This window comes from Amia ocellicauda, chromosome 23, assembly GCF_036373705.1.
Source record: "Amia ocellicauda isolate fAmiCal2 chromosome 23, fAmiCal2.hap1, whole genome shotgun sequence".
NCBI classification, from domain to species: Eukaryota; Metazoa; Chordata; class Actinopteri; order Amiiformes; family Amiidae; genus Amia; species Amia ocellicauda.
Window position 1 is genome coordinate 16,100,983 of NC_089872.1, and position 13,832 is coordinate 16,114,814.

Genomic DNA, 13,832 nt, shown 5'->3' on the forward strand with positions numbered 1-13,832 from the left:
GTCTCCTCCGTCTGCTGCAGCCCTGCCGAGCCCAGATGCAGCTGCTCTCCGCCGGGTCCCTGCATGCGGGAGAAACTGCCGGCTTGCTCTGTGCTGCTGACTCATGGGTTGTGGACATCACTGAAATCAATCCCCTCCAAGACTGCTCTGCGGGTTCCCGGGCTCCAGATCCGAAAAGCAGGCTCAGCTCTGAGGGGGCAGCGGTGCCGTCCCCGCATCTCGGCTTAGGATGATCGCCGCGGCGTTTCTGGTGTTGCTGAGACCTTACAGTATCCAGTGTGTCCTGCTCTTGCTGCTGCTCTTGCTGGGGACTATCGCCACGATTTTGTTTTTCTGCTGCTGGCATCGCAAGCTGCGCCATGGCAAGCATCCGATAAAAGCCGTGTTTTCAGGACGTGCCCGGAGTCGTGGTGAGTATGCCACATCTCCATTGGCAGTGGCGCTGTAAGCTACCATTGCACAGATCATTGCATTTTTTTGTTTTGTTTAATTATTTGTAACATTTCGACATTCAGAAAATGACTTCACCTATATACTATAATAACCCCCTCGTCATCCTTGAAGTGGGACTTGGACATGCTGCTCAGACCTGGACTGCGGCAGCCACATCTCCACCTATCCCAGACTCTCTGTACCATCTCTATGCGTGCATTACTTTCTTTAACATATATAAAGTTTACATGTCAACCTATTGAGGTTCTCTGTTTTATAATAGTCTAGGTATTTCACTTGATGTGTATGTTATCTGAGACACTTTAAAAGATCTGGGTGGAATAGATGGTGCTGAATGATTTATACTGCATTTCTTTGGGGCGTTTGTGCCACATCTTCAAGAAATGTTAGAACATTTGTCCTTTGTCCTAGAAGCTGGTCTCCGGTCACATCACTTCAGATCAGAGGTAAATATTTTCTTACTAAGTGGTCAAGGTCATGGTAAGTTGGCTAATGTACCCTGTAATGGGAGGAAATGGAATAGGTTTTCCCTTTTTCATTTGTAGCTGCATCTTTGAAAAACCTCTATGGTTTTAAATGTGAAAAGGCAGTAGCTTAATAAGTAAACATGCATGCTGAACGCTTGATCTGGAAATTTCTAAGCATGATATATAAGCTTTCCTTTAGAGCATCTATCTATCTGTCTGTGTATCTATCCATCTGTCTATCTATCATTCTATCTATCTAAATATTTTATGTAACTAAATGTTGTAGAGATAATAAAATATGTATATGTAAAATATAAATGTCCTTGTTTTAATTTAAATTAAAATGTTAGTACATGACATCATATTTGCTAGTATTTCTTCCTCTAATGGATGCTGATATGTCCTGTACCTGTGCTTATTGTTTCGACAGGGTTACAGACAGAGCCCACGTCATGCTAGAAGGAGTGCCAGGGCTCGTGTCGTGGAGGAGAGCAAGTCACTAGTGGAAATCCCTGAGAGTGAGCCAGAAGCATCAGTGAGGAAACGAAAAGTCAAGAAGAGGGTTCAGCCCGAATTTTATCACTCTGTACAAGTTACTCCGACACGCAAACCCGTAGGTATTCTCCTTTGTTGTTGTTTATTTTAAGCACTAAAGCATGACATTGCATTTATTTTATTTCGTTTTTGTTTCCATGCAAGAATGATTTATAGCCAAGCTATGCTAAATTCCTTCGCAATGACAGGTTTGCTTTTGCTCTCATTGTTTTTGTTTCAAGCATCAGGCTAACCAAATCTGTAGTTCTAGACCCTGATACTGAACATGGAATTAAGCATTACACATTACAAATTGTAATAAAAGGGAAAGAAATAAAGAAAACTTTTAGAGTTCATTGCCTTGTTTAACACACGCATATTTTGGATTCAAAAGGAGGTGAACAACTGCCAAATGTTTCCTTTTGGCTGAGGAAGGTGCTTATTCACGTACAATAAATAGTAATTGAGAAAGTTCCATCTCGATATAGAGCAGGTCTCCAATCCAATCAGTACAATCCTCAAAGGACTTGTGATGAACTGGCAAATAATTGTAGTGCGTGTGGCGTATGAGCATTCACTGTTCGGGATAGGGTTGGAAGTTATGGATGGACGTATGGATGAAGAGAAGGATGCTCTAGCTTATAGAATGCTGCTTCATTTTCAGTTTGATTGCTTTCGCATCAACCGGCTTAACCAGAAGTCGTGTATTACAGGTTGAAGCAGGAAGAACACACTCATACCCCAAAACTGTATCTTGTTGAACCCCTTTGATTATTATACTCATATACTCTTCAGTGTATCTGAGACTTTTGGAATCTCATATTACCCATGTATGTGCTCCTTTATACTGCAGTTGCTCTAAAAATGGATGGTTGGATTCTCCCTCCCTTTTAGAGGATAATTAATCCGTAACGGAAAACGCTTGCTGATGATCCACCCACGGTCGTACCCAGATCACCTCGCATATATAGAAGATGTGCCCACACATTTCAGCATGGAAATCTCTGCCAAAATGATTTGAATGTGCTTGTTTTCACATGCCGTTTGCTAATACAGTACATACTATGCTCCCAAACAGACCTACAACAGTCTTGTAAATTAATCATGACATTTTGGCAATGCAGCAATACCTGTTTTCACAGAGCAATTTGATGCCGCTTGTGTTTATCAGTACAATTATATGCCTTGTCATGTGACTGTGTCTGTGGTACACAGGCTCATGTAGTATGGCACTTAAAATCTGCACTAGACAAACCGATTATTCTCATTTAAATTACATTTAAATGCACTGAGATGTGTGAAAGTATATTAAAATCACGTTTGGTTCCTCAGAGACAAACATCATCTAAAAAATGCATTTCCAAGCTCATGTTACAAAGAAACAGATCATTGATATTTATCATTTTTAATTTATTCATTCTGTCCTGTGATGTGTGGTTGGGTTATACATCATACAAAGCAATGATCTCCAAGTCATATGCTTCACTGACATCACCAAAATTTAAAAAATAAAATGAAATAAAAATAAATCTGTAGCCGATAAAAAGGGGAGAGTCTTTACATTCAAAATGGATAATTTGCGATGAATAGAGACAAAGTTAATCAATTTTGTTCAGTTCCAAAAACCATAGCAGGGTTTATTATCTTAAATTCAATATTTATTTAATAGAAAATATTATCTTCACTGTTACTAATGCTGTTGCAAAACAATAACATTAACAACAGAAAGGAAAAGACAAAACAATGATGAGAATAATATCAATAACAAGAAGAGGAAGAGGATGCAAATGATGAAGAATCACAAGAAGAACAATTGAGAGGAAATCTCAATTGATAATATTTGATATTCCCTTTTCAGAATGATTTTATATGAACAAACATTAATAATAAATGGGCATTTCCCTCTGCTTTTGAATGAACAGTATAGCTCTTAATGTTTAAAACATTTCTCATAAAACCATAATACATAATGCATAATGTTTTTTTTTAAACAAACATACACTTCCTTGAATTAGAAAATACTGTCAGATTAAGGTTTGTACCTTTTTGTTATTTAATTCTGTAATGTGGAGAATATCAAGTTTAGGATCCATCTTAAATCAAGCATTACTGTTCTGCCATTTTCATAAACTTTATCATGGCAAGTGTGGCTTGTTAACTTTGATATAATATTGCCCTAGAACACACAGAGTAAGTCACGTCAGTGTGTTAAAAATTAATTGGTTACGTCCTATTTTATTGTTTTATTGTCATCTATGTGTTTTATAGTGCAATTATCTAACATAATGTGCTAAAAATCATGCATCAGGTGTTTTGCTTGGCTTTAAGCCTGATTCATACAGGAAACCATGTGATGTAGCAGTATATTTCACTTTTGTTTGGTTATGTCTAATAACATGACACTTTCTAAATGATCATAACATAACAACATTTTTGTTCATAGAAGAACAACAAATCTTATAACAGGACTTTAAAAAAGATATTGCCAAACTGTAGAGCAAACTGCATTTGCAAACTATATATATATATATATATATATATATATATATATATATATATATATATTATTCTACATTAATGCAACGCTAGTTATAATACTATTGTATGTACTCCTTTAAATAAACCTTTGACTTCCCTTGCACTTTGCCTCACAGAATGGCCTTGTGAAAAGTTCGCTGTGGATACATCATCATGCTCTTTTATCTTTTTGCTTAGGAGCTATGATAACTCACCATACAGTCCTCTCAGCGATGATTGTTTTATGGGGCTAGCTGCTAAATACCAGTCAAATATGTCCATGCTTATTTTTTTCAAGGAGGGTAACATTTTGCAGTATTCATTCCAGTTTACCTTATAATTGTGAAGTAAGTTTGTAACTTCACTGAAATTCCCTCCTGTGATCAACGTCCATGACATATAAAACAAACAAGAACATGCATTATGATGTTTTAGACTCAAATTGCACTAAATATATATATATATATATATATATATATATATATATATATATATATATATATATATATATAAAACAACATATAAATTAACACCTTCAGATTGTCAATGGATTCATTTTTTTCTCACCAGTTCTAAATCTGAGCCTGAAACATCTTTCAGGTTTCCATTAGTTTCAGTTGTGCTTGCTAAGACCTTTATCATTGATACAATCACATATTATGTAAGTTATTATGACTGCAGAAATTCTTGCTGTACTGCGATTGTCCTCCTATGATAGAGTAACAAGGCAAAGCTGATACATAGTTATGCAACAGTATGAACTCTAAAAGTTGTCACAATGCATTGCTGGGTTTTGTTTTGTTTGGAGAATTCTTCCCTGGGGTTTTGAAATTGTTATTCAGGAATCACGCAAAGCATTGACAAAATATAAGATGGAGTGGGGGAATTATTTGCGATGCTGCCGTGTTCCTTATACCAGCCTGCCTACACATTGTGTGAATAAAATCAGAAGTGTACAGCCCATTCTTGGCACGAAACCTGGGTCAGGGAGGCCCTCGGATGTAGTATTTAAATGGTACATTCTCACAATAGTAAGCTGAGGATAGCCCACACATGCTAAATGAGGTTCCTTACTGATGGTTGATCAGAGGGTGGCAGAGTTTTGAAGCCCTATTTTAATGTGAATCAGAATACTATCTCCTCTAAAACCATTTTGGAAAGAGGAAAGTTAACATATGCAGGACTTGCAGAATCATGACACGTAAGACAAAATTACAGTTTCTTTTCAGACCACAAGCTGTGTCCACATAGTGACTGCATGACAGGCAAATCCTGTTTTATGATTGTATTGCATGTATGGTATAATATCCAATCCCAGTGAAAACTGAACCCTGACTGCCAGAAATGGGATGATCTTATTCACATAATGTACCAATGTGATGCTGCATTGCATAAGGCAAAGGACAGCAGTACAGAGTATTAACCACACTGGTGTTTTGCCTGTGTTTTGCATAGATCCAGAGTAATCCATCTAATTTGCTAAGCAAAATATGAATATAGATTAGGGTTAGTGATTTTAAATTACAATATTTCAATCATTTTGAAAGACGTCATTGCTATGATGCACAATCATTTGTCACATGCAACATAACCATTGGAGAATATTAAGTATGTCAGAGTAATAGTATAGATTTACAATAAGTCAGTTCAGAACAAACCATTGTCAAAGCTGTACAACAGGAAGATATCTAAGAAATGAATGTGGATATCAAAGTGCACCTGGTATCCCTGATTATAAATTCCTATCCTGAAAGTCTTTGAGAAGCAGTATCTCCATTATTGTCCTTTGTCAACAGATTCCTCAGGAGAGCAGCACAAACATGTCAATACAGACAGCTTTTAGTCAGCTCCATTTAGGTGATCTCTGTAACCACAGCATGGTTGAACGTTGAATTGGGGTCATTATTAGAGTAGTTGGATGCAGATGTTTATATTTTCCAGTGAATTCTACTTCACCTCTTCACTTCAGCAATGGAAGTATTAAGGTCTGCAAACCTCTTAGCAGGACTAGCAACAACAAGGGCCTAAATAAGTGCAAGAATGAACCTAATTAGCACCAGGAAAATGTGTCACAGCTGTTTACATGTTCATCTCGTTCCAGTCCATCGTTTTGTCAGTTTATATGCTGCAGTTTTTCTTGGCTTCTTACTACGAGAGAACCTCTGGCATTACCTGCTACAGCCTGGTTTATTGATATTTGCTTATAGACACTATTAACAAAAAAACCTGATCACAAGAACACTAGATTACTACACAGTTACTACTGATCAGTATTTCATACAGAAAAATCAATATCAATTATATTTCTTTATTAATATCAAGATTATGTGCATTTATCATGTTCTGGAGACCAACATTTAATGATACCATTCGGTTAGAATTAAGAACTGCTTTTTTTTTTTTTTTTCCCAGGGTCCAATTCTAATCCGTTGCTGAAGTTCACTCCATTTGATGCCTAGTTTAATTCCACATGAAATGTCTCCATATTGAATGTAACACTTGAAAGACATCTTGCAGATGGTTTGATTGACAGACAGGAAAATGTAGAAAAGACACTTAGAACTGAAACTAACCTGTACCATTGGTCAAAATAACATTGGCTACAATGAGATCATATTAGAATTTGAGCTGAGAGATTAAACAGTTTGTGCAATAAAAGCGAGTGAGACAGTGCCTACATTATTAAGGTTTTGGACTGATTTGCTGGTAGATTTAGGGAAGGCACACAATTTGATCAAAATGATATTCAATCAATATTAATGCCATTAATGAATGCATTCATTATAGATACCAAACATCTACAATAAACAATTATCATAAATAAATCTTATTATTATTATTATTATTAATAAAATAAAAACATGAATAGCATGCATAGCTCTGGCATTGCATTTATTATACTGATAAATGCAAACAATAAAAACATCACAAAATGTAAACAATTACAACAAATGCATATTTTAGATACAAATGGGAAAGGATTAGGATTCATTTTGCATTAGATTCGTGGAATTGCGTGCAAACCCTTATGCACATCATAATGTAACAACAGACAGGAATATAACGACTGTCTGCGGCCATAATGAATGAATGACAATAGGGGCTAGTGTAACACTGCCTGAATCTCAATGCGATCGCGACTTGGCAGCCAGTCTCCATCAGTGGGCCTGCAAGGACAACAGCTTCGCAGGAATTGCCCTGAAATCACGACACCAGCCTGGATGAACCCTTTACAGCCGGGAGCATTGGGCCGAGGCTTTTTTTGATTTCTGCTGTTTCAGTGGGATGTCGCGTTTGCCTTGATCGCTCCCTGCCCAATCTGTGCACTTTCCCCGGGGATTTGTCATCATCCAGGGCTGGCAAAGCACACCGGGAGCAGCGGGGATCGGGCATCGCACGGCCGTAAGGGTGTGGCGTCGTAAAACTGGATCACAACCGGCTTCATTTTCATTTTAGCTGTCATTGTTTGTAAAGGGATCAGCTGAGATCATGTGTACAGCGGTAAGTCTATTTCTTGTCCTGGCGGGGGAGCCAAATACAATTGATTTCCTCTCCGGCTGGTGCCTAGGTTTGGCTTTTTTTTTTTAAATTGGGAATCAGACAGGAGATTGTTGGGAGCTGCTGCTTCCGCGTACCTCCATGCGTGCCCATGCCCTGCTGCTGTAGCCAGCAAACATGGTGAGGATGCGCCCTGCTGCTCTGGGTCGTGTTTGGACCGGGGGGAAGCAACACCGTGATCTCTTGCTTTTGTCTCCACAGAGCTCCGGGTCTGGGACCGCTTCCCATCGCTGCTCCATGTCTTCCTCTGCGGACTTCTCGGATGAGGATGATTACAGCCTGAAATCGGGCTCCGTGTCCCCGGCGCCCGGCGACACGCTGCCGTGGAACCTGCCCAGGCATGAGCGCTCCAAGAGGCACGGAGGAGCCGTGCTGGACCCGGCGGAGAGAGCCGTGCTCCGCATCGCGGGTGAGCCGGTCTTTACACTGTGTGCATTGTGTGACATGTCAGTGATCCGTATTATATCATAAGAATAAGCGCAATAATCGGGGAATATGCAGACTCACGGTGAGAAAGATGGATGGTTTAGGCGAAAGTGAAGGTGATCCCCTAGTCTGCAACATTTTCACAACGATCAATGTGCATTTGGGTGTATGAGGAGGCATTAGCATTGGCTGTAATGCAATGTGTCAGTCATGTCTGAGCTAGGGCTTATTGTAGGATATACCATGAAGTGCAGGAGAGGATGTCCGCGTTTGTGGTTCAGGGTCCATTTTCGTGGTTTGCAAACGGATGGGATCTGCTTGAACAGCAGCAGGAAATGTTAGTGCGATAGGTGTGTGTCTGAGCTGAGAGGAAAAACATGCCGGAGCTACACAATGCATTCAAATCCTGCTGTTGCGTATCCTGTTACAGTGATCTCACCCCTTTTAGGTAATATAATAGCCTATATAGTGTGGTACAATTGGGTGGCATGGAAATTATAACGTTGATATGGGCTACTTGCTTTAAAGCAGAGGGTTGTCTGTGAAGTTGGATTTAAAAGGTCATTTTCCAAGAATTGACATCAGTGAACCTGTTTGGCGAAACTAAATAATCACCAGGTGCAACTTGTGTGGCAGATCAGCTGTGATCAGGTTTTATTTGCATGAGATAAGTTTGCTGTGCACACATGTTTGCTTATTTCAAAACGTGTATACACCAATGCAGAAGAATAAAACGGTAGGGACGAGAGATTGCAAGCAGTAGATATGCCAATCAAATGGTCAAATCATGGCGGTGGTGAAAATAATGGGTGTAAGATTCAGGCTGGAACAAAATGCCCATCTGCAAACCAACAGATCCATGCAATGACTTTGTACTTGTAATCAAAACCATTTTTGTAACTTCCTTCTTGCGAAATGGTAGTTATTGTTATGGTTAAGTGATAGGTGTCCAATGTATGTTTTCATGAAAACATGAAACCAATAATACAGTAAATGATTAATGCATGCAGATAATACTGAAATACAGCATGATTGGCTGCCAGTACATAAATATTTGATCTCGGTCTGGTGTTTCAATATTTGACATCCTTTCCCAACCAGGTGACATGTTTCACACCCCCACCTGGATTCAATTGTAATATTATTCCGTTTTGCACAGGTCCACATCAATGTCACACTATTAGGGCAGACTAAGATTGTAGAAACTGTATCATTGGCATGCAGAGATACAGAAGAATCGGCCACTTGTATTTGTATTTTATAGACATGCAATTGTCGTTTCAGACATTTATGTTTAAGCAAAATAATGCATTAATTAAACAGCAGGATTTGCATTTCAGATGCTTCCAATAGGCTATAGGAGGTTGTTTGATTTTGAGCATGACGATACACTAGGGGCATTAGGACCTGCGGGAGCCTGTGTGTGAGCGGCGCGGCGCGGCGACTGGAGGAAAAAATATACAAATATATACATCATTAATACATCCATTCACTCATGCATTCAATTAATACTGTTTCAAAAAATATAAATCGCGACCCAATACTATATCATAATTTACACGTCGTTGACGCACAATGCAACAATGTATACAATTTTAAATAGTAGCCATATGCATAGGAAGATATATGACACTTTGCCTTTTTATTTTTCTCACTACCCGGAAAACGCAAAATGTTTGTACTATTAAGGTTATGGAAGAAGTTAATTGATGTTGTATAGTATACATATCCACCATGTGTAAACAACGTAGCAGTAATGTTTCTTAAAAAAACGTTAGTAAAGACGACGTTAACGCCAGCGTGTTGTTTACATGTTAGCCAAACATAAAGAAACCCTGGGTTGGATGCTAACGGGCGATCATATCCATAAACTCGTCCCCCCAGCCACTAAATGTGCATTGGACGCTTGATTAGAGCAGCCCGGCCTTTCTTTCTCACACCGCGAAGGCAGACATCAACACGACTCAAGCCGTCGTTATTTAGTGTCTCCTGCCCTGTGTTGTAAAACAAGAAAGGGCGACATGTTGAGCCAGGGAGAGTGTGGGAAGAGCCTGTCCCGCATTAGCGCCGCCGCCGCCGCTCAATATGGGATGGCATTCATGGCTCCGGCTCTTGCACTGATTTCCTCCAGTGAAACCAGAGAGGACGGCTGGTCTGTGGGAGGTGGATCCGTCTGGGAGGGGGGGAGACAGAAAGAGAGAGAGAGAGAGAGAGGCGTTTCCTTTCAATGCCTGATCACTCGCATCCCTCTGCTGCGGCTCCAACTCCAGGCTCCTTAATACACTAGCAGAGCCTGTCGTACATGTCCAGATCCGACCCCGGCCATGGCTGGTTATACTACCTCCACCCCTGTGGCTTATCTGTACGCGGACGAGAGGGACTACCTTCAAGCATACGAAGATGTCCTGGAGAGATATAAAGGTATAGGAACATGCTACATGCAACATGCTACATGCAACATGCTCCGGGGCGGGATAACGGTGTGGGAAAGGGCAGGGAGAGCCTTGCCCTAAATAGCCCGGCCAGAGCAGTAAACAAGTGTTTGCTTGCACAGCTTTAGCTATTTACTGCTGCGGCGAGGCAGGGCTGTGCTGCAGGTTTGGCTGAGGTGAACTTTCGAGATCATTTCGAGATGTGCTGTCGGGGAGTGACCAGGACATGTGCATGGGTGCTGTTTGCATACGATGACTTGGGAGGCTCGCCTGAATATAGTGCTTGCTTTTTGTATGATTCCCAATAATGCACCGGGAGATGTGCTGTTTTTAACCCTCAGATGCAGTCTTTGAATGATAATATCCTTGCTCGCATCGGCCCTTCTGATGTACAAGTGTTTCTTGCAGTAAAAGAGTTGTTCTGAATCGATCAGTGCTATATTTACATGCATTGATATAGTTTGCTGTCTTTCAGTTTGCTGTTTCATTTTTATGTAACTAAAAAAAGCTTTACACAAGCCTCAAGTAGTCTGCAGATGTTTATATAACATTACACTTGAAATTAGCACATTAACATTTGTGTACTGTTTTCTGATAAATGCTCAATTAAGAGATCAGAGGTATTTCAGACTATATAGTCCAGTGTCATCAATAATGTTAATTGACAACTGCACATCATCAGATTGATTTCCAGGATGAAGTTACTCTGCTCTTTAGTGCATCCCTTGTGGCGCTTATAAAGCCTCTTCACACTGATGTGGCTCAAAGCCAGGGCCGTAATTACGGGAAACCTGCAGAAGACATTATATTTTCTTCAAGTCCATTCGACGGCAAAGCCTTCCCATCAATGCTTCTTACTCCATGACATCACCTCGGAGTGCACGGGCTGGGCAGGTCTCTGTGGAAAGCAGGAAATTCAATAGGAATTGATGTCGGCTGTGTATGGCCGATAGATTTATTTTGCAAAATGAAAAGGAAAAATACACTATGTATGCAGCTGACATAGAGCACAGTGCCTATTTAGTTGAAGTTTATATTTCCTGTGCAAGTAGTATTGGAGAACCAAATTAGATTGGTCTCAGCTGTTGACTATTGTAACTAACAGGGTCAGCTGTGCAAAAGCTTAGCTGTTGGACTCAGCAGAATGGAATCGTATGATGTAGCTTCATTTGGAATTTGTGACTTTTTTGTTCTGGAGGCAGTAAAGTTGGACAATGATAGCTGTGCAACAGATATTTGTCTGAAGTCCTTACTAAACGCAAGACAAATGATTGATAGTCTACTTGAAAAACAGGATGACTCCCCTCAGTGTGTCTGTTGAGATTGCGGTGTACTTCCAGATATGTAGCATCCATATTTTATGTGTAATCCATTCACTTTTCTGCCAATAAGTCGTAGAGTAGCGCCAACTTGAGTTAAGCATTTCTCCATTGCTTGAAACACAGTCAAAGAATAATATGCAGGGCGAATAAATAATACCTTCGAGTGACATAAGGTTGTAAAAATACACAAAAAGCAACTGGGTAATGACTTCTTCCTGCTACTCTATTCCTCAATACCAGTCAGTTCCTTTGTTTAGCCCTTTATGTGCAGATACAAGAAGCAAGTCATACAATTTATCTTTGTTTTGTTCATGTACAACTTATCTGTGACTTACTGTTGGCAATGAAAACAGAGCTGTGTATTATTCCTGGTTCTTAATATGAAGAAAAAGGTCATTTTATTTAAATAGAACCATCTGTGTTCGGCTTTTCTCCTCCATCTGTGTCAGACCTCAGAGAGCTTCTAAGGCGTGTATCTCGCACAAATGCAAGGCGACATGTTGAAACTAATTGCATTTGATTTAGGCCTATAGTTTATAAAGTGCACAAATGAGCAGGAAGTGAACAACATACATACAAATACAGGCATAACCATTTTGCTTTAACAGTTTCTGTGAGTTTATTGAGAGTCCCATGGCAATCGTAATATTTTTCCATTTACATGAATAATAAGGGTTATGAGTTATATTGTGTCTTAGTCACACACAAAACATATCTTGTGATCAGTGATACACTAATTTCGATCTTATAGTTCTCTGTTTTACAAGGTATACACTTGTCTGGAAAGCCAATGTTACAATTTATGGAAAATGTGTTTTGTTTCACTGGTTATATTAGTGAACAGGAAGTAAAACGGACAAGAAAAGGTGGTGGTTTAACCAGAGATGCTGGCAAAGAAAGAGGCAGAAACATTTTAACTTAACACAATTTTTAGCAATAAATAATAGCCTATATTTTTGAATGTATGGAATTTAAGGTGTGCTAATTAAGATATGAGCATTGGATAGGCTACTGTCTCTAAATATTCAATCTTACATGCTAAATGTTGTTAGGGAAACTAAATAAAAGTGAAATGAATTTAATTATTTGATTATTTAATTTATTTACAATCCCGTGTTGAAATAGTAAAGTTTGCATTTCCTGATAAAGGGTTTGATGGTTGTTTTTATGTATTAGAAACGTACCTCTGGCTGGGCCTGTGCTTTTGTGTAGGAATAGTTGAAAAAAAAAATAGATTTGGACTTCAAAGGTTAATTGATGTATGGTAATGAGAGCTGTTTTTATAAAAGGTAGTTAGAACTGGATGGCCCAAGGCACGTCTGCCTTTTTGAGCAGCATATTGGATCCCATATTAAATGGAATTAAACTTAGTGTTTTTGGTTGTTCCAGCAACCATCTGAAAACATCGATCCAAATAGGTCTAAGTCTGTACCAATTCAGGCTGCAGGGGATACTAATAATTATCACAGCATCCCATGATGTTCATAACATTCTCAGAAATTGCTCTTGTTAGCTCCCTTGTTCAGAGTTGTTTTGAAAATGTATTTATAAAAATAGACAGGCTTGCTCTCATGGTGCTGACCACATGACAGGTTTCATATACTGTGGAAAAGATTATTGAATTTTCTTTGACCAAAAAAACGTCTCCAGCTGTTTTGGATTCATGTTCATAGATGAACTTCACTTTGCTGTGCTGTTCGGTCTAAGCCACTCTGAGAGCATCGTGACAACCTGACTTTCTGATTACAAGCCTTAGAATAAACAGAATGACTTCTTAATCATCTTAAGTCATCTGCATTTTGATTTCTTTCATTTTCAGTTTGTATGCACCTGCATTTCAAATGCCTCACATAGCGCTGTGCTGTTTCCTTAAACCGTCCACGTGCAGGGTGTCAGCTGGGAGCGGTCTTTTCCCAAGATGATTTGGCTTTCTAATAAATGAACATGGAAAAACTTCAGACACAAAACACCTAGCATGAATAATAATCTAAAGAAATGTACTAATTTGGACATGAACCCATCATCAGAATTATAATTGTTCTGGCACAGACAAAGAGTGATGTCTACAAACATTAATCTCCTTTGAATTTGAAATCACAAAATGCGGTGTAATTCTTCTCACA

At 39.2% G+C, this 13,832-nt stretch overlaps 1 protein-coding gene across 8 annotated transcripts in view; it reads left to right on the forward strand.

Annotated features, from left to right (window-relative positions):
- Positions 1-30: 30 nt before the first annotated feature.
- Positions 31-13,832, forward strand: part of dst (dystonin) — a 135,148-nt gene continuing 121,346 nt past the window's right edge. For 3 of the 8 annotated variants that reach the window (XM_066696822.1, XM_066696824.1, XM_066696825.1), the window contains exon 1: positions 10,213-10,376. In XM_066696822.1, coding sequence (XP_066552919.1) covers positions 10,280-10,376 — 97 coding nt within the window. In that variant the 5' untranslated portion in view covers positions 10,213-10,279. Of the gene's footprint in view, positions 411-867; positions 900-1,350; positions 1,534-7,730; positions 7,939-10,211; positions 10,377-13,832 lie in introns of those variants that run through there. The other 5 variants (XM_066696819.1, XM_066696823.1, XM_066696826.1 and 2 more) reach the window with 4 other exon arrangements.